The sequence below is a fragment of the Anabrus simplex genome, chromosome 4 (genome assembly GCF_040414725.1).
Source record: "Anabrus simplex isolate iqAnaSimp1 chromosome 4, ASM4041472v1, whole genome shotgun sequence".
Lineage (NCBI taxonomy): Eukaryota > Metazoa > Arthropoda > Insecta > Orthoptera > Tettigoniidae > Anabrus > Anabrus simplex.
In genome coordinates, this window is record NC_090268.1 from 238,517,869 (window position 1) to 238,543,903 (window position 26,035).

Consider the following 26,035-nt stretch of genomic DNA (forward strand, 5'->3'; position numbering starts at 1 on the left):
TGCATTGCCGTGAGACATCTGGCGTACACTTCACGTACTAATACTGTTGTTGTTTACACAGCAAAGCCAAAGTATATAATTCATGCTAGGAACAAGATTCGCATCAAGACATGTTATACAATGTGAGTGTGTGACACAGTTGTTGGCTTAAGATAATGAAAGTGTAGTAAATTAATATCAATCAATCATATTATTGATTCAATTCAGATTTCATTTCCATTCAGTTGGCAGTATAACTGGAACTGGCAGAGCTCCCTCCTTACTCCTCACCCCCGTAAAACTTCAGATCAAGAAAAGGTTCGCGTATAGTACTTTGGCTTCCACAACTCGATCGACAGAAAATCGCAGTTCTCATGGGAGGCATTTGTTCATTTGTTTCTCGCAGTGAAGTTTCAGTCTGTTCTTAATTTTCATGAAGTTCTTCCTGTTAAGTACAGTTCTTTCCTTGAATAACTGTTGAACAATACACTCATTGATAAATGGGCCAGCACTGTTTATGGTGGCTTGAACAGTATTTGGTGCTTGTCTCATCATCTATTATTTTTGTGTTATTATGTGGACTATAATTTAATATTTTCCTGTTTCCATGTCATCTTCTCTGGAGAGATGCATTGTTGATACGAGAATCACTACTCTTCCCTTTTTAGGCACGTAGCAAAAGAAGTGTCATGTCTTTGTTGAATGCATACATCTTTGTTCCAACTTTACATTTCCATGACAGCAAGGAGTATGTTTTCTGAGATCGGGGCAAAGTGCCGGGATCCTCATAATATTGTGATTTGGAATTCTGATATTCCTATTCGGTTCCCCTGCTAACCACTTGAATCTATTTCTGCCACAAAAGATATTTTCTGTCATGTTCCTCATTATTTTTGCTTTCTGATTCTCCTCTTGCTATCTCCTCTGCACACTTTCACGGTCGTCTGAGACACAGGAATCTGAGTCATGTTTGCTGTGTTTAGAATCACCATCCTCTTCCTCAGAAATTTCTAAGTCAGATATGTCACTTCCTAGCTCATCGATAATTTTCAAAAGCTTTTCATCAACATTTGGATCGTTTGTATTCACATACTATGGGCCAGGGTCATCTAACACAGTTCACCAGTTACTGTCATCAACAGATACAGAAAACAAATAAACCCAACAAACACTATCACAGTCGTGTGGTTCCCCAGACATCACTGTAGGAATACGAGAGCCAGCACAGCATCTCCAACACTGACTACCGCGTTGACGGGCAGTAGACTACGAATGGGGAAGTTACTGAGACACAAAGAGTTCCAAGGCCAATAATGTTCCTAGAATTAGGAGTGTGAAGAGTAGCGTGGTCCTTGGAACCGCACGACTGTAATTAAGAGTTAAGTATTAATATAAGACCATATAAGTCAATCGTCTAGACTGCCGCCTTTGCAAGTTCCAATAGACTACTACCCCCCTTTCAACGAACCATTCATTTTTCTGGTCTTTTGACAGATACCCGTCCGATATGGTTGCACCTACTGCTCAGCTATCTGCTTCACTGGGATGCACAAGCCTCTCCACCATGGCAAGGTCACATGGTTTGCATGGGAGGGCTTTCATATTGTAGCATTGGACCCTCACAGGACTCCTCGAACTTACTTTGATCACAATGCTCCTGGGAAGAGACCAAGAGAAAGACCTCATGATGTTTGGGAAAAACAGATATTGAAGGACCTTGAAATTAAAGATGTGAACTGGTGTCGCATATATGAGTAGCATAGGAGAAACTGGAGGAGGCTCGTACACAACCGCACCCGGCTTGCTGGAGCGAAGAAATGATGAAGATGAATTTATTTATGTAGGATGTCTGAGATAGAAGAGGCTGCATCAAGCGAGTGGCTGCGAAGTTTGTGTCACGTAACTGTTAGCTTGCATTCGGGAAATAGTGCATGTGATTCCCACTGTGGGTAGGCCTGAAGATGGTTTTTGGGATTTCCCGTTTTCACACCAGGTAGTTGCTGGAGCTGTACCTTAATTAAGGCCATGGTCACTTTTTCCCATTCCTAGTCCTTTCCTATTCCATCATCGTCAGAGGATGTATCTATGTTGGTATAACGTAAAGCATATTGTAAGAAGAAGCCGATTTAATAGATGAATTAAATGAAGTAGCAAGATTTCCTAAATTCAGTGTTTACTAAATGTCTTTCTTTGCCTAGCATTGTACCTGTTGTATGCCAAACTGGAGGAAGAACATGGGATGGCCCGGCATGCTATGGCTGTTTATGAACGGGCTACCAAAGCTGTACTACCAGAAGAGATGTTTGAGGTAGATTACCATTTATTTTGGCTCAGTATAATATAAGCTTTAACTTTTCATTACAATTTCTGTGATTGGACAAATATTTTACTCTTAAAAGATAATGTTCTTACAACCAATCACTACTACTAAATACTTCTTATTGATTTAAGCAGATATGTTCCTCCTTGTTTAAAGGCTTCTTCCTTCCACAATTCTTTATACATCAATAACTTGTACATTAGCATAGTTTAATCATGTGTAGAAAACACTAATACTTTTTTCTTCTTCTACTTTCATCACCCTTATCCAGTTAGCTCCTGGGTCAGGTTGTGGATCATTATTTTTCATCCTCTTCTCACACCTCCCTCGAGACACAAGAGTTGTGTACTGCCTATGGGTACTCCCTAGCATAAAATAACTGTACATTCGACAGTAAATAAAATCTTTAAATTAAATAAAACTGAAATTATACTGTATTTGTGGTGAGAGGCTATTCTAATTAGAAGTTGCTTTTACAACTTCGGGGTTCTATTTCTTTGTGGTAGAACATTTGTTTTTCTAGAATGATGTAGGATGTAGCGGAAGAACAGTGTAACTGAGCAGATTTTTTTCACTTATGAGATGTTATTAAATGGGGGACATAATTGGCTCAGTGGCTTAGCTGCTAGCTTTCCACTAAGATGGCTGAGTTTTGAATCCCAGGTTGGAATTTTCACCTGAAAATTCATGTGGCATCAGGAAGGGCATTCTATCTTAAATGCCCCCTCGCCCCCCAGCTAAAACCAGAATGAGTCTAGTGGCTCCAGTGATCCCAGAAATACATGGGATGAACTGAAGGGAGTTTGAAGTTATTAAATGTGTGTACCCACTAATTTTTGTTACCAAATATAAGGCTTCCATACAAATAGTATTTCCTCGATTGAGATATCTTTCATATTTCTTCTTATATGTACAGTAACCTTACTTATTATGAAATTAAACTGTAGCGTACCATTCAACTTTGATGACGCTGTAAACATACATACATACATACATACATACATACATACATACATACATACATACATACATACATACATGCATTATCATTATCATTATAGACTTTATTATCATTATTATTATCAGTATGCCTTTCAGCGTTCAGTCTGCAAGCCTCTGTGAATTTATTATACGTCGCCACAATCCTCGATTTGCAACTAGTGTTGTGGCCTCATTTAATTCTATACCTCTTATCTTTAAATCGTTAGAAACCAAGTCTAACCATCGTCATCTTGGTCTACCTCTACTTCCCTTACTTCCATAACAGAGTCCATTATTCTCCTAGGTAACCTGTCCTCCTCCATTCGCCTCACATGACCCCACCACCGAAGCCAGTTTATGCGTACAGCTTCATCCATCGAGTTCATTCCTAAATTAGCCTTTATCTCCTCATTCCGAGTACCCTCCTGCCATTGTTCCCACCTGTTTGTACCAGCAATCATTCTTGCTACTTTCATGTCTGTTACTTCTAACTTATGAATAAGATATTCTGAGTCCACCCAGCTTTTGCTCCCGTAAAGCAAAGTTGGTCTGAAAACAGACCGATGTAAAGATAGTTTCGTCTGGGAGCTGACTTCCTTCTTACAGAATACTGTTGATCGCAACTGCGAGCTCATTGCATTAGCTTTACGACACCTAGATTCAATCTCACTATATTACCATTCTGGGAGAACACACAACCTAAATACTTGAGATTATCGACCTGTTCTAGCTTTGTATCACCAATCTGACATTCAATTCTGTTGAATTTCTTACCTACTGACATCAATTTAGTCTTCGAGAGGCTAATTTTCATACCATACTCATTGCACCTATTTTCAAGTTCCAAGATATTAGACTGCAGGCTTTCAGGACAGTCTGCCATTAAGACCAAGTCATCAGCATAGGCCAGACGCTGTAAACAAAGGATATCAAATGTGCAGAGAAGTTGATTGGGCACACTTCTTCTTCTCCTCCTCCTCCTTCTTCTTCTTCTTCTTCTTCTTCTTGGGTTGCAATATCCAGGATCAAGTTCCAGTGCAGTTGGTTGACATATAAGAATAAATATAGCAGACTTATGTCAGTACTTTTACTATAATGTCATAGTACAGGGAGAGGCAACAAGAAGTTACTGCACTGTGCAGGGGATGTCGGGGAAACAGATTGCCCGCGATCCATTGCTAGACTCGCCAATAAGGCATAGTAGCACAGGCAGGTGTTCAGTGTCATTACAGTAGCCCTGAATTATTTCTTAAGAGTTAATAATGAAGTTCAAAACTAACGTAGATCTTGCCTTTCATTGAGCTGTTGTTCTTTATATGAATGTTGCATCAGCGCCTCAGTCGTCAGATTTTGTTTTCCCAGGCTTCAAGAGTACGTGGATTGTTCTTGTATACTTTTCTGTTTTAAAATTCCTCATAAGTAAAAATCGCAGACACATATCGGAAAGCAAGAGGGCCAAAGTCAACGACTAATTATTCGCTCTTCAAACACGTGGTCTAATGCATGTCTTGACTGACGAGCTGTGTAAGCAATGTGGTGTTATCCTGTTGGAAGTAGGCATACTGCTTTACTAAACTAAACATAACACTCATACTGTACACTTACCGCTAACCATGTTTGTTATATTGCCTGACTGCGCACCGTATCCCTGCTACTTGGCAAAACAAAGCAAGCATTTCCCCAGTCCATCTGCATGGCAGCACTGGCTAAAGTGCTGGTAACCTTTTACTGCCTTTCCATATACATGTTCAGGACAATATTTCTGCACACTGCTGTTAAGACCAGTACAGCATAAGGGACTTCGACCCAATAGCATTATTAGTTTGTAAATAATTTTGTCATAAACCACAGTTATTGCATTGTTCTCTCACGAAAACATCAGACAACTGTCCATGTCAAGAAAGGTAAGATCAAGTGCTGAAGTTATATTAAATGGACACTTACAAATAATTTATTAAATATTTACAATGTGTTGCGTTCTTTGTGTTGGTCAGTGTAAATAATATTTTCCTCAAAAGTGAAAAATCAGGAGAAATTTTGCAGCGTATCACGACGTATCACGACACATCACTGATGGCAGACAAATTCATTAGAATTCAATACATTAACAGTTCTATTTGCCCATATATATATTTTCCATCATTTACATGTGAATATTAAATACTGGACATACCTGAACTGTAAGAACATGTGACTCCTCATCCTTCAACATGGTGATCACATTACGACTAATTGTTGTTCAACACACCAGTAGCTGACTTAGCCTTCTTCATAAATTCAGAACTAATTTTTGCTCAAAGTACTTGCCTTGCTGAACTGATTTCAAGGTTAAAAGTTTCTCCAAAGTTTGTTCAGACAGCAAGGATCTGAACTGTGTTTTTGTCTTTATGACTCTTAAAAATCCTTTCACATTCTGCATTGCTATGTGGAATTGATAAAATAGCAAGCATCACCTTAGAGAGTCTGTCATATTTAAGTACACCATCAGCTGATTTCATCTGACCTACCAATGCCCATTGAACATCATTTCCTCCTTTTGCCAGGTCTGTTTCTTCGAGCTGAAAGTTACAGAACTGGAAGTGCAGAATATCAGTTTCTTTATCCAAATGTTCCGTTTCACTAGTCAAAATGTTCGGACATTTGTTTATGAAAAATCTAAGGCTAGAAAATGATGCCTTACTTATAACAGAAATATTTGCAACTTCTGCATTAATTAAAACTTCATCTTTGAATGGAAATTTGTGTACCATGTAGTCACACGATGAAGAGAAACACTTTCTAACAGACTTAAAGAATATGCACTTTTCCTCAGACTTCAAGGTGTTCACTAAAAAAACGCAGAGTTCCCTATCATCAGATCACAATCATCCTTTTAATTTGCTGGAGTATGATAATCAACATCAAGGAGAGAGGAGCTTTTAATTACGTTTGGTTTCACAAAACTTCTCATCACATTCTTCAACAGTTCCTGCAAAACTGACCTCAGTAAGTGGATGTGCGGTATACTTGACTGAAGAGCTACGTTTGGATTCTCAAAGATATCCATAAAACTTGAGAGAAAAAAGGCAAAAATATTTAAATTTGATGAAAGGAACATGAAAAGTCTTTCTTCACGTGACAATGCATGGCTCTTGGTGTCATAAGTAGTTTCAATTTTTTTTTAGTAAAACTGATGACTGGGTTTTCCTTTTAACTGAGGAGTGAGGTGAAATGTTATGACAATCCTTAACGTTTTCAGACAAACAAGACACATCTGCACTTAAACTGTGCTTAGGAATTTTGTAAGTCTTCAAAGTTCCCATCTGAGAATCCTTACTCACAATTTCGTTCCTGAATAATGTAACCAAAGGGTCCCACTGAAGCAAAATCATATCTAAACACCTTCTTAGTGATAACCATCGAGTAGGCACATGCTTCAGAATATTCCTGATCTCTGTGTTGTGTAAAGTCTGAAATTCTCTGAACTTTTCTTTCCTCTTTGCACTCCTTTCCAGATAATAAAATATATCAATTATACTTTCATCTACATTTACGGGCAAGCACACCGCACCCTTCTCTGCAGCAAGATTAATTAGGTGACAAGAGCAGCCTACGATGATTATGTTACTATTTTCCTGCTTCAAACATCCTGCCATACCATTCTTTAATCCTACCATTACTGGAGCATTATCAACACCAAGAGCTAGGCAGTTTTTTAATGGAATGCAGAATTCCCAAAAAGTTGAGAGCAAAAGATTGGCAATGTTAGCTCCAGTAGCATCCCCTTCTAAATTAGGCACAGAGAGTAGACAACTCTGAAACTCTGAATTTCATTGAGTTCAGGCCTAAAAAATGTTACAACAATGGGATATATCTTCAAGTTGCTTTTATTGCTACCGTCAGTAGCAACAGAAAATGCATTCACCTCCAGATGTGATACAATTTTCGCCCTTTCTTCCATACACATTTCTGTAATGATAGCCGCTGTTTTCGTTCTAGTACACCCGTATCGTTTAGCGATTTCTGAATCAGGAAACATTTTGCGAAACAAAGGTCCTGCGTGATCGGCACAATTTACAGGCAGGTTATGTTCTACTATAAATGACGTAAATAATGCCTTGGCATTCATCACAGGATTTACATCTTGGTTTTTACATGAAAAGTTCAGTTTCTGGTTTCTTTCTACACACTGAACACTCTCCTTATGTTTTTTCGTTTGCATGTGCTTGAGTGTATCACATTTCCCGCCATGTGGAACTGAAAAATCACACCTACATATAGTACAAAATGTGAACGTTGATCCCTTTCTGGATTCACTCAAACACGGAAACTCTTCCCTATAAGCACTTTTAAACATTGCATCATATTTCTTTTGTTGACATTTTGACCAAAACAAATATTAAGACACAACACGAGCATTTCTGCAGGTCTTGTCCCGGGTAGAACGACTATGGTGTGCTACTTCTGAGATTAGGTTACTCTAAAGAGAATGTTACTCGCCTGCAAAGAGAATGACTGTATTATAGACCAAAGGGCAGCACATGACTGGCCACCGTGCCCTGTACTGCCATCTGGTATCATTACTAGAACTACTATCGACCAGCCATACTCAGCCATATATCGATAGAACGAGGATGTCCGCGGGAGTTTAAAATAATACGAAAATTACGGATATTGCTCTGAAAATCGGGAGATCGGGAGGAACGATGAAAATCGGGAGACTTGGCATGTTTGATTTCTTAATTATTAAAAACATCGATCATCATCATCATCATCATCATCATGCAAGTGGTTAATTGTCTGAAAGAAATTATGCTTAATTTTGCTTTAGGTGTTTCTGAACATTGTGTTTTTATTATCGTATTGCTAGTTCATGTGAGCAAGTGTGTGATTTTTTTTTTTTTTTTTTTTTTTTTTTTTGTCCTCAGCTCTTTAATATCTATATCAAGAAAGCTGCTGAAATCTATGGTGTACCTAGGACAAGACAAATTTATGAGAAGGCTATAGAAGTCCTTCCTGATGAAAACTCCCGTGAAATGTGTCTAAGGTTTGCTGAAATGGAAACTAAATTGGGAGAAATTGATCGAGCACGTGCTATATATGCTCACTGCAGTCAGATGTGCGATCCACGGGTAAGATTTGTTTTGCCAGTATTGTATGTTTGAAGTGCATCTTATTAAATTAAAAGACATGTTTATTAGTATTATGATATTTTATAGGTTACTGCTGACTTCTGGCAGACATGGAAAGAATTTGAAGTTAGACATGGCAATGAAGATACAATGAGAGAAATGCTGCGGATAAAACGTAGTGTTCAGGCTACATACAATACACAGGTAATATTTTCTTCCCTGATCTTTAAAAGAATGTAAATACTTTTTGTTCTCATATAGGGTGAAATAATATGAAATTTTGTTAAAGATTTTAAATAAAACATTTTTTTATTCTTCAGGTAAGCTTTCTGTACTGATGCCTTGTAGTATTGCTTAAGGATAGAGATCTTGGACCTACAATTTTTCTGAAATATTGTTTTATTATTTTGGATCATTCTGTGATGATTAGCCTATGTATAATAGAATTGCTTAAAATGAACCAACACTACTGTCTCATATATTATGACAATTTTCTACAGATTCCTGATAAGTGCAAAATGAAAATCTTGAAAGAATAAAATGTTTTGTACGAATCAATATAATCCATAGGACAACTTTTTTGTTCTCCGGTAAAATTAGATTTTTGTTACATGGGTGGTCTCCATTTTTAAGCAATGATCTGTACCTTAATATGCAAATAATTTCTGCCATCAAGTAATCCCCGCACCCCAATTTTAGGAAGGGAAATTTTGGAATTGTCCGACATACCTGAGTGAGAAGAAGATCCAGGAGATCAAGACCCTGGATGGTCTTTCCTACCAGGAAGCGCGCCGTAAGTTTCATTCTATGAATACACCTGCCCGTACACTCGACTATAGCTTGATAGCTCAGAGTCTTCCAGGTTCGTCATTTACGACCAAGACACCTGTCCAGACCGCTGCGCCCAAGGCGACTGTTGCTGCTCCCAGCAACGTCGCAAATAGTCAAAGCTCGAAGGGGGGGACCACCCCACCTTCGACCAACCAGAAGTCTGTGCCGGCTGGGAACTGCCAGCTGGCACAGCAAGGGGGGAAGACTAAGTCTCCCCCCCCCCTAGGAGGTCGACGAAAGTCGTGCCCCAGCCGGCGGAGGCGGCTTCGTTGACCAGGGCTGGGAAACCATCTCCCAGCCCGTCTAAACTTGAAAAGAAAAAGGGGAAGAAGAGCGCCCGTCCTGAGCGCTCTCGGACTTCCCCTGCGAAGGAGAAGTCATGCCCTCCATCTGGGGGATATGAGTCTGCGCCGGGAGGCACTCCTGCTCCCAAACCTGCGCGCTCTCCTCGTAGGGGACCCCCTCGCGCCCGAAAAGCGTCGAAGTTCTGGGCGGCACCCCTGCCATCTTTTGATGACGGGATGGATGTCGCGCTGTCCTCTACATCTACGGATGTAGAACTAGATAGTGTTTAGGCTTACGAGCATTTTGTCGCTCATAACCTAACACTCCTTTTATAGTCCACACTATGGCACTGTTACAGTGGAATTGTAACGGTTATGACAGGCATCTTGCTGAGTTACGTCAGCTTGTTAGTGAGTACGCAGCGAGTATAGTCTGTATTCAGGAGACCAATTTCCGACCTGGTCATCACACCGTCTTGAGGAATTTCAAACTATACTCGACAGAACGATACTATGCTCACCGGGCTTCCGGAGGCGTTGGCATTTTTGTACGTTCTGATAGCTACAGCGAAGAGGTTCCATTAAGAACCCCTCTTGAGGCTGTAGCTGTTCGTGTCTCGCTGCCTGTCATAGCAACAGTGTGTAATGTTTATCTTCCACCCGGCCAGCATCTGAACATCAATGATGTCGCTGATCTTATGGATCAGCTTCCACCACCCTTCCTCTTATTGGGCGATTTTAACGCCCATCACCCCATATGGGGCTCTGAGACGCCTTGCCCCCGAGGAAGAGAGCTGGAAGCACTCCTATCAGATCTGGATTTATGTATTTTGAACACAGGGGAACCAACTCACTTTAGTGTACGTTACGGCACATATTCTCGCATAGACGTTAGTCTATGCAGCCGAACGTTGGTTCCACTGTTTCGGTGGAATGCACACGATGATCTCTGTGACAGTGACCATTTTCCCATCGTTCTTACTTTGTTGAATCATAAACCCGTCGAGGCTCCCTCTCGATGGATTCTTAAACATGCTGATTGGCCAAAGTACACATCACTAGCTGACTTTAGCGATGAAGTCAGGCGGACCGTCGGCGAGGAAATAACTTACATCACCCAAGTTATTCTTGCTGCTGCTGAGGAGTCCATTCCGTTTTTCTCGGGGACTCCTCGCCGAAAACTCGTTCCTTGGTGGAACGATGAAATAGCAGCAGCCATCAAAGAACGCCGTCGCGCTCATAAGCGTTACCGTAGACAGCCTACTGTGGCCAACTTGGTAACATTTAAGAAACTCTGCGCTAAGGCGCGAGTTCTTATTCGACAAAGTAAGAAGGCTTCATGGGAGAGATATGTGTCGTCCATGACGTCACATACTCCATCATCTCAAGTGTGGACGAAACTTCGACGAATTTCGGGTATTCAAGGATCATCTGCTGTACCGGGAATTTCCATTGCAGGTAGTGTCGCCACTGATCCCCTCGCGATTGCTAACCATCTCGCTAGTCATTTTGCGGATGTCTCTGGCTCCGGGAATTACAATCCTGATTTCCTCCCTCTGAAGCGGGAGGCAGAACGTCATCACCTTAGTTTTGCCACCCAAGCTTCAGAGGACTACAATATGCCCTTTATGGAGTGGGAACTCCGCAGCGCCTTAGCGCTTTGCAAGGACACGTCTCCTGGACCGGACAACATCCATAACCAGATGTTGAAACACCTTAGTGATGATAGTTTACTATATCTCCTTCGTGTGTTCAACCGAATCTGGACAGAGGGTGATTTTCCGTCTCAGTGGCGAGAGGGCATAGTCATCCCTGTCCTCAAGCCTGACAAAGATCCTAAGTATGCAGGAAGTTACAGACCGATTTGTCTTACAAATTGCCTGTGTAAGCTATTTGAGAGGATGGTAAATCGCAGACTCGTGTGGTGTCTGGAGAAACAAGGACTCTTGTCCGAGTACCAATGTGGATTTCGAGCCGCTCGATCCACCACAGACCACTTGGTACGCCTGGAGAGCTCTATCCAGGATGCGTTTCTCCGCAAACAGCACTTGGTAGCTGTCTTCTTTGACTTGGAGAAGGCCTACGACACTACCTGGCGATATGGCATCCTTTCAGTCCTGCATCAATGGAGATTCCGAGGTAACTTGCCGGTATTTATTGCGAATTTTTTGTCCCTCCGTCTATTCCGTGTCCGAGTAGGTAGGACATATTCGCAATACCACGTTCAAGAAAATGGAGTCCCACAGGGATCGGTTCTTAGTGTCACTCTGTTCGCGATTACCATAAACGGTATTGTCGCTGCTGCTGGTCCAGCCGTAATACCGTCCCTATATGTGGATGATTTTGCTCTGCACTATAGCTCGTGCAGTATGGCAGTCGCAGAGCGACAGTTACAGCAAGCTATTAGGAGGGTGGAGAAGTGGACCTTAGAACATGGCTTTCGGTTTTCTGCCGCAAAGACCTCCGTTGTCCACTTTTGTCGTCAACGTACACTTCACCCTCATCCTGAGCTTTATCTAGGTAATGTCGTTCTTCCAGTTGTTGACACCTACCGATTTCTTGGGCTCCTTTTTGACAGTAAATTATCGTGGGAGCCACACGTGCGGGAGCTAAAAGTGCAATGCACCAAGAGGCTTAACCTCTTGAAGTTTCTTAGCAGCACTAATTGGGGAGCTGACCGCGTGGTGCTCCTGCGATTCTATCGGGCACACATTTTATCTCGGTTAGACTATGGCAGTGCAGCATATGGCTCCGCAACGCCAAGCGTTCTTGCGAAGCTGAACAGTATCCACCACAGCGGGGTTAGGTTGGCGACGGGAGCTTTTCGTACTAGCCCCATCGCTAGCCTGCTCGCTGAGTCTGGTGTGCCGCCTTTACACCTGAGGCGCCAGCAACTACTACTTACGTATGCTGCAAATTTGCGACAGATGCCACTTCATCCGAGCCGGGCTGAGTGGCTCAGACGGTTAAGGCGCTGGCCTTCTAACCCCAACTTGGCAGGTTCGATCCTGGCTCAGTCCGGTGGTATTTGAAGGTGCTCAAATACGACAGCCCCGTGTCGGTATATTTACTGGCACGTAAAAGAACTCCTGCGGGACTAAATTCCGGCACCTCGGCGTCTCCGAAGACCTCAAAAAGTAGTTAGTGGGACGTAAAACAAATAACATTATTATTATTACACTTCATCCGAGCTATCCCTGCGTATTCAACAATGGCAGCCGTTTGTTGTACGTTGCTCATCCTCGTGCGACGCGGCCGGTTGGGATACGCTTGGATAGCAGTTATGAATTGTTTGACGTACCTTCGATTCCTTGCCTTGTCAGACAACCAAGTGGGGTACCTCCGTGGGTTGTACGACGACCTGAAATCATCCTGGATTTGCACACTGGCCCGAAAGGAGACACGGACCCTTCGATTTATCGGAGGATCTACCTGTCCGTTCTTGGCCGCTATCCAGGTTCGGTCGTCGTTTACACGGATGGTTCAAGGACAGATACGAAGGTGGGCTGTGCGTTCTTTGTCGACAATGATCGGTTTCTTTTTGCTCTCCCTGACACCTGTAGTGTGTACACGGCAGAGCTCTATGCTATCTGTGAGGCTCTGCGGTACGCACTAGACAATGTGCGCCGACACTTTCTCGTGTGTACTGACTCCTTGAGTTCGCTTCAGTCTATTGATACCTGTTTCCCTCGACACCCTCTGGTGCAGCGGATCCAGGACCTGCTGGCCGGGTGTTCGGATGCCGGCACCAGAATTACGTTCGTGTGGCTCCCCAGCCACATGGGCATAGAGGGAAACGAGTTAGCGGATCAGGCTGCCAAGGAGGCAGTTACACTGCCCCCGTTGCCTTTCAAGGTTCCAGCAAGTGATATTCGCTCTCAGCTGAGACATCTGGTTATGTCTCATTGGGAGATGGAGTGGCAGGCCATCCCACTTCCCAATAAGCTGAGAGCGATAAAAGGAACAACGAAGGTATGGAGGACTTCCCTTCGGGCTTCGCGGAGGGAAGCCGTGGTATTATGTCGCCTTCGGATCGGCCACGGTATCTTGACGCACTTCCATCTACTGAAAGGAGAACCCCCTCCGGTGTGTACCTGCGGCGACCATCTTACCGTGGTACACATCCTTACGGAGTGTGTGGACCTGGTCGATCTGCGCCGTAGTATTAACCTTCCGAGTACTATCTCCCTTATCTTGCGCGATGACGAGCAGTCAGCAGACCTCGTCATCCGCTTTATGAGGGATAGCGGTCTGTTTTATCGTGTGTGATGATGTCCTTTGTCCTAGTGTTGTTTATGTCAGTTGCGCTTTTATCTCATTGACTCCATTTTAGTTTGTGTTGCGCATTTTAATGTGTTATTTTAACGTCTAACGTATATTATGTGTTAATATCTGTATTACTGGGCGATGCCTTATTCCTTCGATTTCCTGTACTTTCTCTTATTTTAATAGAACATAAGGCATTGCGTATTAGATCCACTGACTGTTTTAATCTCACCCTCATGTTTCTTCATTACCATTCTTTTTTAACTCTAGTCAGTGGATACTTTTTTTTAAATTTTAACTTCATATCTCATGTCCTTCATTTCGTTCCATTAGGGGCCGATGACCTTCGATGTTAGGCCCCTTAAAACAACAAGCATCATCATCATCATCATCAAGATAAGGCAAGAGATTAAAGACGGTCCAATTTGGGTTTCCATTGATGAGACAATAGACAAAGAAGGCAGGCTAATTGGCAACGTTATCATTGGTTTGTTAAGCGAAGATTATTGTAAACGGATTCTCTTACACTGTGATGTTCTAGAAAAGTGTGATAACAAAACTATAGCAAAGCTGTTCAGTGAGGCTATGGGTATCCTCTAGTCACAGGTCATTAAGTATAATGAAGTACTACTTTTTATTAGCGATGCCACACCTTATATGATAAAAGCCAGAGAAGCATTATGTGTTGTATATACTAAGATGACTCATTTAACATATGTAGCACATGCCTTTCATCGTGTGGCAGAAGTGGTAAGAAGTAGTTATCCCAAAGTAGATTTATTGATTTCCTCAGTGAAAAAAAGTTTTTCTCAAAGCCCACAGAAGAGTTCATCTTTTAAAAGAAATGTACCCAGAGATTCCATTGTCTGGAACTTTCAAAAATCACACTGCAAAAAGACTTATTAAATAAATTGCATCGTTTAACACGCCCCTCTTTTCAAGAATATGGTTATAGTACGCCTACTGTATATCAAAATAAAGACAGATATATGTAACATTAATTTGAGTGAGAAAGTGTGTTTATTTCCTTAATTCCTCATTGAGCGTGGAAACCGACTTAATTATGAATATCCTGATTTATTTCATCTTAACTTTTATCATTGACTAGGGTAGGGAAACATTCATTATTGGTGTTTACATTGAGGTTAGTTTGTTATGGTTATGTCTGGTGATTTTAATATGTAACCAGGCAGGTTGGCAGCAGTGATCAGCCATTACAAAAAAAGGAAAGAAGGGCATCGGGCGGCGATATTTGCTTTCTGGGGTATTGTCTTACGTGGCGATTACTATAGGTGAGGTATGTGGCTGCAAGCGGTTGAATATTATGTTGAATATATATAGACTGTATTATGAACGTTCTGCATGCCATGGACTCTGAAGATGCAGCCTCAATTGAAGCTGTGAAAACAATTGTCTGCGATACAAGTGTGAGAAATGACTTATGTTACATTCAGCATTATTTTTCATGCATCGCAAAAACACTGAAAAGGCTCCAAAACTCGCATCTCTCACTTTCTGAAAGCTGTGAAATAGTGAATAAAACTGTGGAACGACTAAATCATGGTACAGGTAAAGTTGCAGATGTAGCAAACATAAAGATGACCACTGTACTTTCAAAGAACCCTGGATATGAAGAAATGACAAAGGTTGCTGCAATGGTGTGTGGAGATTTAAGTGTAAATTTAACATTGGATTTAACCCCAGCAGATATTGTGAAGTTGAATTCTTCCGATGTTGAATGCAGTTTCAGTCAATATAAATCTGTCCTTAGAGATAAGGATAAGATTCACTTTCCAGCACTTAAAAGAACATTTTGTAATCCATTGTTTTAGTAACAGAGAATAAAAGATTGTGTGTTCTTCAGATATATTAAAATGAGAAGTGTAACATTACGTTGCATGTAGATCTACTTTGTTTAGCTTCTTTGAACTTTGATATTAAATAGAAATTAATGTTATAGGTGTAATTTTAAGTCCATATATAATTCCATATTTCAATAAAAATAACTAAACATATATGTACATATTTCAATAATTATTAGTACATATAAATTCGTTCTCTGGTTATTACTTAACATTTTAATGAAATTTGTGTCAATTAAGTTTAGACTAAGTAATGTTTTATATTGTACAATCGTTATGAATAAGTAGGTTCATCAGCAGCTGATGATGACCTTAATAATGGGTCAAAACCGGTACTGTGTTTTTAATGTGATTGAAATATTTTAGACACCTTATATAATAAAGTATTGGTTAGGTGGAATATTCTCGACTTTATGCTTGTGTTCTCGAACTATCAATACGGACAATGAAGCTGATAGATTATAATGAAATACTAGCCATGGCTGAGGACTGCAAGTTGTAAGTTTTATTCTGAAATCTAACTTTAATAACTAATCCATTGAAGAAAAATTGTAAAAATAATCATATGGCCTCGCCTATCGTGACTTCATCTGACTACTTGCTCGTCACTTTCTACGTTCGGTTTTACCCTAGTCATACTAGACAGCAGTGGCGTGCGGTGAACACATTTGTTACCCCAGCTGCAAAAAGGTATTTAAGTATATACAATCGTAGCCCCACTACACTCTCTAAAGTCAGGATTACCATTTTATAAGGATGCATGTTTTGCGGAAAGGTCTACTCTACACAATGGCACAGAACTCATGGAAACTTCACCTATAATCCAAGAGGAACACTAAAAAAATTCACTATATACCACCATCACAGATAACCAAATACAAAATTATTTTACTTCGCGCTTAGCTCTGTGTTCATGGAAAACATACTCTACACGTGTCATCAATGAATTGCTCGAAACTTTGTTAATTAAATTATATGTAAGGGTCTATCTGAGAAAGGTTTTTCAAGAATATTTTCAACCACAAACTCGCGCATATTTAAAAATTGGTATTCACTGCAGTGACGACATCATTATAACTTAATCTGTAGCAGATTTTAAACAATGTACTTACAATTTCACCCGGTGACACTTCGTGATAGTACAGTACAGTCAATGCTTTTCACAGAAATACACTGGGACTAACTATTTGTTTAACTTAAAAAGTCTAACCTAAACGGAATGAGCAAAATTTAACTGGTATTTTACCGTCGCCGAAGTTTTATAGTTTCACTCGCTTACTGAGTGTACGTGCATCAACTACAAACAAGGTAAAATATTCGTCACGTCGTATAACACACATTATATTCATGAAGAATGGCACAGAACTTGTGGAAACTTCACCTTTAATCCAAGAGGAACACTAAAAATATTCACTATATACCACCATCACAGACAACCAAATACACAATTATTTTACTTCGCGCTTAGCTCTGTGTTCATGCTGGGCAACCTAAATATATTTCTGCAGCTAACGGAAAACATACTCTACTCGTGTCATCAATGAATTGCTCAGAAACTTTATACATGCCGAGATCCAAGAATAAAATATATTCTTCTATATTACAATTGATTTTATAAACTGGCTCTATTTTTATTAGCAAGATGATGAGCAAGTGGCTATACTGTTAACCTGTTGATTTTTTTCTTGTAGTCTCTAGTCTGTGGCACTGAACACAAGTGTCAAGTTTTAAAACTAACATACCTTTCCCAAGCTAGCCTGTCGCCGTAAATTGCTGTTGGGGGAGGGCCCACAGCCCCGCCCCGCTCCCAGGACAAGGACCAAGTGATTTAAATTTCACTGGGGTAGCTCTCTTTCGTGCCGACAACGAAACGCAGCTTGCTGGAGAACCTTACCTGCGGTAGAGCGAGCGGATTGTCGAGACAGATGTACTTGGCTTGGATTAGATGTTCGTAGCTTTTTAAACTTTATAAAAAATGTTCTAAGGAATAACAAGAAAATGTAAATACAAAGTTATTTACTGCAGCAGCTCTGGGGTAGATGGGGTTCAGTGCACACCACTGCTAGATAGCAGAGTAAACTGAATCTCTCTTGGGCATTTATGGCTCAGTTTTAATTTTTCCAGGTGAACATCAAACATGTCACCAGAGATCTTTTACAAGCCAACATTGTATGGCATGAAGTATCATGTGAATTTTATTCTGCCCTTCAAAATTCTGACTACCGCTGCCGAGTTTGAACCTGCTATCTTGCGCTCTGGAGGCCAACACTCTACCACTGATCCACAAAGGGAATATGTTTTACTATAGTCACAGTGAGCAAAGAGATATGCTAAAACTGTTTCCAAGACCTTCCAATCATGCTAGAGGAAGAGCCAGTAAAATGTAATATAAATATGTACAGTCGTTACAGATTTATATATATTTCATCAGTAGAAGTGGAGCCACCAGGCGAGTTAGCCATGCGGTTGGAGGCGCGCGGCTGTGAGCTTGTATCCGGGAGATAGTGGGTTCGAATCCCACTGCCGGCAGCCCTGAAGATGGTTTTCCGTGGTTTCCCATTTTCACACCAAGCAAATGCTGGGGCTGTACCTTAATTAAGGCCACAACCACTTCCTTCCAACTCCTAGGCCTTTCCTATCCCATCGTCACCATAAGACCTATCTATGACGGTGCAACGTAAAGCCACTAGCAAAAAAAAAAAAAAGAAGTGGAGCCTCCATGACTCAGGTGGCAATGCACTGGCCTCTCGCCTCTGGGTTCCGTGGATCAAATCCCGGTCACTCCATGTGAGATTTGTGCTGGACAAAGCGGAAGCAGGACAGGTTTTTCTGTGGGTATTCCGGTTTTTCCTGTCATCTTTCATTCCAGCAATGCTCTCCAATATAATTTCATTCCATCTGTCATTCATTAATCATTGCCCCAGAAGAGTGTGGCAGGCTTCGGCAGCTGGCACAATTCCCATCCTCGCCGCTAGATGGGGCTTCATTCATTCCATTTCTGACCCGGTCGAATGACTGGAAATAGGCTGTGGATTTTCATCAGTAACAGTAGTTTTGTTAGTTGACATCAGTAGTATTTGTCTGTGTTAAGAATATGACCTAAATGTTGAACTCTGCATCCTACAATATACTTATACTATGATTCAGAAATCATTATCTAGAGTTTTTGTTTAAGTTATTTATTTAATATACTTCTGATACATTGTTTAACATCATTGTTTTGTTGATTTTAGGTCAACATGATGTCAGCACAAATGTTATCTGCTGCCAGTAATGTATCTGGAACTGTTGCTGACCTTGCTCCAGGAGCAAAGGATGGAATGAGAATGTTAGAGGCTAAGGCAGCTCAGATGGCTCGAGAAGAACGATCGGGTAGGTGCATTGATATATGTACTGACATAGCTTAGTCATACATTGCAGAATCAAAATGTCATAGGAAAAATGGCATAGAAAAATGAGGTATCTTGACAAAGATGTGGAAGATGATCACATTGTTAAGTGGAACATCACAGAAAAGTACCTTAATATTTCTGACCAGTGTGAGGCGATGCTAGAGAATGAAAAATACTCCATTTGGAACGGGTGGTGTACATAGGTTGTGTAACCGTAGAGCGGTTAACAGCAACATAAAATAAAAAAATTGAAACTTGAAACAGTAATTAAATTTAAATCAACCAAAAATAAACATAAATCAAGATAAAAGAAGGTAAAATAAACAACAACTAAAGATCAAGGCCATGGACAGCAGACGGGACCCTGTGAGGTTGTGGGTCGAAAGACTTTATGAACTGATGTTCAGTAAACTTTTTTATATTGTGTTCATTATTAAATATCTATCACAAAAAAACAAGGTAAATTTACATAAATGTCGTAGCAAAACATAATCAGTAAATTAAACAAAAGTGTTAACCTACTCACAACTTAAAACTTTAACAACATGAGCTCACTACCACAAAAACCAGGCCTGTATATTGAAGGATACATGTGCGCCTTGGCACTAATGAAAGGCCTAAAAATCCTATCTCGATGTTTTACATCGTTGTTTGCAGAGGGATATTTCCATTCTAATTGATATTTGATTACCAAAAGATAATTAAAGGTTTACATAACAAATATCAAATATACAAAGGTATCGAAGATTCCTTAACTTGTGGACATAACAGTAAATGTATTTTGTCAAAATATAAATCCTATCTGACAGATGGTAAGGTACGGATGGTGCTGTCCCTTTGATTATGTAAAACTTTAATAACTAATCCTTTGATTATGTAGAACTATGATAACAGTGAAAAGCAAGTTTCTATTCAGAATTATAGTTTGTGTTGTGAATAAGATCTATTCCAGATCTTAATCATATTTGCTCTAAAATCCTGAAGGTTGACCTTCAGATATACCTTGATATGATAATTATTTTTACTGACCATAAGCAGCTGGAATTTCAAGGATGTTGTTATGGCTCACAATTAGGAAATTTTTAAACTGTATAGCAAATGGATAAAGACACTTTCTTTGGCTCATCCCAGGTTTCTCTTGGGCCATCAGAGCCACTGTGGCTCAGTTTAGTTCAATTTTAACCATGCCTAGTTAATTCCTCTTGCTCGATGTGTTGGGTCTCTCAGTACACCTCTCTTCATATACAAACAGCACATCACACTACCAACCACCACTGGAACATGCATTACTTAATGCATAGTGTTGGCATCAAGAAGGGCATTCAGTCTTAAAACAGGGCCAAGTCCAATTTTACAGCACGGTTTGCGCTTTCGACTCCTTTAGAGTGTAGGAAAAGTAGCAGAAGACGACGACAAATGCAGTCTTTCGCATTCAAGGCATATCTTTTCTCATTTTCCTTTTGTGTATTCGAGACATTCTTCCTTTAGTATCTCACAAAACAAATGTCCAGCAAGCATTTTCTGGGCAACTCATGTGCACAGTCTCCTTTTATCTCTGTTATATTTGGTGATATCAATAGGCCCACAAATAGAACAACTAGTGTGTTGACTCATACTAGTTTACGTATGGCTTTACACCAAATAATCAACAATAGACTTGATATTTACAGTGTGAACAATAATGGAAAAACATCTGAAAAAGGACAAGGAAATCATCTTCGTATTTATGTATTTGGAAAAAGCTTATGATACAGTTAAGAGAAAACACATATGGGAATGCCTACAGAAAAGGAATGTACCAAAATCATTAAGTAACAAGATAAAAACGTATCATGAGAGTAAAAGCAGTGTACAAGTGGGGAGTGGTGACTGAAACATTTTATACAAAAAAAGTCTCAAGCAAGGAAGTGCACTGTCGCTGTTATTGTTTATTATATTGATGGTTGTAATCATAAAACGTGTAAAACAGAGTATCAGTAGTGATGAAGTGAATGCTTTGGTATTTGCAGATGATGTGGTGATTTGGAAAAAGGGAGAAAAGGAAGTACAAAGGAGACAGGACATTTGGAATGAAAATCTGAAGAAGTTTGGAATGGTAATTAGTAAAAAGAAAACTGTAGTCATGCACTGTGGGAAAGAGAAAAAGAGAAGCCAAGTGAACATAGACAGAGACCACTTAGAGAATGTAGACCAGTTTACATATCTGGGTAGCATTATTAATGGAAGTAATGAAATCAACCCTGAAATTAATAACAGGCTAAGTAAAGGTACAACATTTTATCATCAAGTCAGAGAGCTTTTATGGGATGACAAAGTACCCAAGAGAACGAACGAAATTAACAGTATATAAACAGTATTCACAATCGAGTTGAGAAGTTTACATTATAATTTGAGGCCCCATTGCCTACTGCGTGGTCAAAATCGATTTGGGGAGTTTTCGTTACAATGGCAGGCCTCCTTTCCAACTTCCAGAGAGATTACAGTTGCTGAGTTTGCATTTTAATGGCAGAAAACATCCCTACAGCCAGTGAAATTTGAGTTGTGTAGTTATCATTATAATGAGAGGCCCTTCTTCCTACTGCCAGCCAGCTTACTGCTGGTCGCACCAAGTTGGTGAGTTTCCATTAAAATAGCAGACCACTATGCTTAATGACAGTCACATTTCAGATGGGTACAATATTGTTTATATAGGCGGGCACTCTTGCCCACAGCTAAACATAATCGGGTAGGGGAGTTTTGAACAAAATTACATGCTCCCTTGACTTCTGCAAGTTAAATCGAGAAGTGAATTATTCATTACAATGGTAGGCCCCCATTACTAATGCCAGTTACACAGGAGTTGGAGAAAGATTCCATTCCTACTGCCAGTCAAAGTCAATGTGGGGAGTACTGATGACAATAGCAGACACACCATTTCTCCATCGCTAAAAATCGATATCAATGAATATATATATATATATATACATCGCCATACGAAAGTATACGCATGTTTACAATATTGCAGACCTTCATTTACAGATTAACTGCTGCTAAGCAGTTCGTCATATCGACAAACGGATTTGCCATAAGACGCCGTATTTAGCGGCCTAAATGGCTGGTCCTATGATATTTTCTTGCATCTCATCTATTCATGGGTCAGATAGAGTTAGAAAAGTTGAATAGGGTGAAGTTTGGGTAAGATTATCTCACATTGCATTACTTTTCGTATAATCATGTGAGACAGCTACAAACATGGCATTTGCCTCACATATGGCTACTGGGTGGGTCAAGGTTCGTGTAGAATTTGATGATTCTATCTTTACTACAAGTGATTCAAAGTATGAATTATGCTTGTAAAAAGTCCAAATTTACTAAACACGTTCCGTGCGGTTCGGGTCACCATGTGCCCCGAAACATGTTACTCTTATCCGTCGGCGTGAACTTCCCAAAACTGCGAAGTAAGTAACTACATCCTAGTTACGAATTTCCGTTAACTAATGGCAACATAGTGTTCCAAGTGAAGTAAAGGATCGAGGCATACTGCTAGTTTTGATCGGCCCACCGGTGACCCAAAGGAAATTTTTTTCATCTTCCATTCATATCGCTTCGGGTCACTCTGAATCCCGATTGTTGTCTGACCCATATTTTTACGCGGGAATCGCTTGGCGCGATTACGGTGAATGAAGCCTAGAGTGTTGCAGCCCGCAGATGGTAGATTGTTGGTTAAGGAGTACCACCCTTCTGATATCTGCTTTCTACATTGCTCTTAGGTAAGCGAATAGAGGTTACTGGAGTAGTTATTGACATATATGTTATCTTCCGTAGATAATACTTACAAGCAATTTCACGTCATTTATTTTTATCTTCCGTAGATAATATATACAAGCAATTTCACGTCCTTTTTTAGATATGGATCTTTCACATTCTGACACACCGGTGGCACGGAAAAGAAAGAGGGTTAGGACAGCACTGGATCCCGGACGAATTGTTCATTATTTGGAACAAAGTGACGACAGTATGAAAATAATTAACATAGGCCTCTCATATTCCAATAAAAACAGATCAATGAACGAGGATCTAACAAATTAATTCCGGGGTCATTTCTGTTTCACACTACTGTTGAATCAGAACACTGTCGCACAGGTAAATACGCTGGAATGTCTCCTCAACAATGACGCACACAACAAGTGCACATGCATTGTTTAGGATTTCATACTAGGGAGTAAACAAAGTTAATTTCGTCAGGTCACCGGTGACCCGAACCGATAATAACTAAAGGCAGCATCGGGTCACCGGTGGGCCGATACGACGTAATATTAAGTCATCGAACGTGTTAAAATCGAGAAATAGAGACCAATTTAACTGATACAGATACGACAAAGAGTCATCACACCAAGGTTGTAGATCACTGAAAAATTTGAAGATCTTGGAAGTCTTCCGTCGGTTACCAGCTAAAATGTGTAATATTGCCTAATTTTAATTTTCTAGCTCGCCTGGCAAATTGTGCCACAATCTTGATTTTTGGTGAGGGGGGTAAAATAAAAGACCTTCAGGAAACTACAGCTAAAAAATATGCAGATTTTCATTATTACCCCTTAAATGGATAGCTGTACGAAAATTTTGCCAAAATAGTCAATTCAGAGACACACGGTCGTTACGATATGATTATCTAGATAGATAAGGAATCTGCTCCACGTATAACACCTTTTGGGCTATGTCCGCTAGACTTAGCATGAAAACCGACCTTTCATGTTATCTCCCTTATTAATCCTCCCGTTGAAAAATGCACATGAGAAAAAGAAATTAGAATTGGATTTCCAAACAGTTTGATCGATTTCCTGTCAGGTTCTTCTTGTACTTTATATATTGTGGGAGAGTAAAAATCACCATTTCGGTCCCCTATTAAACCCCAGTCCGTTCCGGGAATTTGAAATGGTATAAACCTTAAAACCTACCCTGGGAGGGGTGGATGCTAAATATAAAGTTTGGTTCAAATATCTCCGTAGTTTTCAAGTTGTAAGAAATATGCTTTACACACACCCTCTCTTGTGTTAAGTCCGGTGGGACTTGTACCGAAAAACGGTCCGTTAATGATATCTCCTTTATTAATCCTGGTATTGAAATGATGCACGTGAGAAAAAAAGGTTTAGAAATTAATTTCCATTAAGGCAGGTAGATTTCCATTAAGTTTGATTGTGTATATTTTGAGGGAGTGCCAAATCATGGTTTTGGTTTCGTATAAACCCCCAATTAGTTCAGGGGTTTAGAAACAATATTTGCCCTAAAACCTACCCAAGGACAGGTGGATTCTAAACATGAAGTTTGGTGGAAATATATCCAGTAGTTTTCAAGTTATAGAAAGACAAACAGACAAACAAACAAAGAAATTAACAGACACCAAGGAAACCTACTCTTGGACAGATGGATGCTATATATAAAGTTTGGTTCAAATATCCTCAGTAGTTTTCAAGTTGTAAGAAATACGCTTTACACGCACCCACTCTTGCGTTAAGTCCGCTGGGATTTGTACCGAAAAACGGTCCGTTAATGATATCTCCCTTATTAAATCGTGTTATCGAAATGATGCACATGAGAAAAAAAAAGTTTAGAAATTAATTTTCATTAAGGCAGGTAGATTTCCAGTAAGTTCGGTTGTGTATACTTTGAGGGAGTGCAAAATCACGGTTTTGGTTTCGTAAAAATCCCCACTCAGTTCAGGGATTTAGAAACGATATTTGCGCCAAAACCTATCCAAGGACAGGTGGATTCTAAATATGAAGTTTGGTGGAAATATATCCAGTAGTTTTCAAGTTATAGAAGGACAGACAAACAAACAGACAAACGGATACCAAAGCTAAAAATTATGCAGATGGTCATTATTACACCTGAAACGGATAACTGTACAGAAATTTCGCCAAAATAATTAATGTAGAGACACTCGGTCGTTACGATTTTATTTATATAGAAGAAGAAGATTAAACCAAGTGAGTTGGCCTCGCGGTTAGGAACGCGCAGCTGTATGCTTGCATCGGAGGATAGTGGATTCAAACCGCACTGTCAGCAGCCATAAGGGTGGTTTCCTGTGGTTTCCCATTTTCACACTGGGCAAATGCTGGGGCTGTACCTTAATTAAGGCTATGGCAACTTCCTTCCCACTCCTAAACCTTTTCTATCCCATCGTCACCAGTAAGACTTATCTGTGTCAGTGTGGCATAAAGCAACTTGTAAAGAAAAATTATATATATATATCCATATTAATCTCTGCACCTGGTGGTAAAAGGCACCCTCCAGTTGTATTCTTTTACTGATTTCCACATCCAGTCTTTGATTTTCTGTTAGTTCACTTCCCAAGTATTTGAAGTGCTCTACTATTTCCAGTTCCAATTGGAACTCCAATTTTGATAGCTCCTTTTCTTTCGTTACTTTCTTTACTCATCACCGTTGTCTTTCTCTTCTCCACGTTGATCCTCAGTCACCATTGTTCAATGCCTCTAGTCAGTACATTTGGCTGTTGACGTAACTCTGCCAGGCTGAGTGCTTCTCGACGGTTGAAGCACTAGCCTTCTGACCCCAACTTGGCAGGTTCAGTCTTGGCTCACCGGGCGAGTTGGCCGTGCGTGTAGAGGCGCGCGGCTGTGAGCTTGCATCCGGGAGATAGTAGGTTCGAATCCCACTATCGGCAGCCCTGAAAATGGTTTTCCGTGGTTTCCCATTTTCACACCAGGCAAATGCTGGGGCTGTACCTTAATTAAGGCCTTGGCCGCTTCCTTCCAACTCCTAGGCCTTTCCTATCCCATCGTCGCCATAAGACCTATCTGTGTCGGTGCGACGTAAAGCCCCTAGCAAAAAAAAAGGTCTTGGCTCAGTCCGTTGGTATTTGAAGGAGCTCAAATACGTCAGCCCCCTGTTGGTAGATTTACTAGCATGGAAAAGAACTCCTGTGGGACTAAATTCTTGCACCCCGGCGTCTCCAGAAACTGTAAAAGTAGTTAGTGGGACATTATTATTATTGTTGTTGTAACTCAGCCTG

General features: G+C 40.4%; 1 protein-coding gene across 3 annotated transcripts in view; it reads left to right on the plus strand.

Moving 5' to 3' along the window:
- Window positions 1-26,035, plus strand: part of fand (Pre-mRNA-splicing factor SYF1 fand) — a 235,098-nt gene that overhangs the window by 206,583 nt on the left and 2,480 nt on the right. For all 3 annotated transcript variants that reach the window (XM_067145461.2, XM_067145462.2, XM_068227497.1), the window contains 4 exons: window positions 2,178-2,287; window positions 8,188-8,391; window positions 8,479-8,595; window positions 18,868-19,006. In XM_067145461.2, the coding sequence (XP_067001562.2) occupies window positions 2,178-2,287; window positions 8,188-8,391; window positions 8,479-8,595; window positions 18,868-19,006 (570 nt within the window). The remainder of the gene's footprint in view (window positions 1-2,177; window positions 2,288-8,187; window positions 8,392-8,478; window positions 8,596-18,867; window positions 19,007-26,035) is intronic.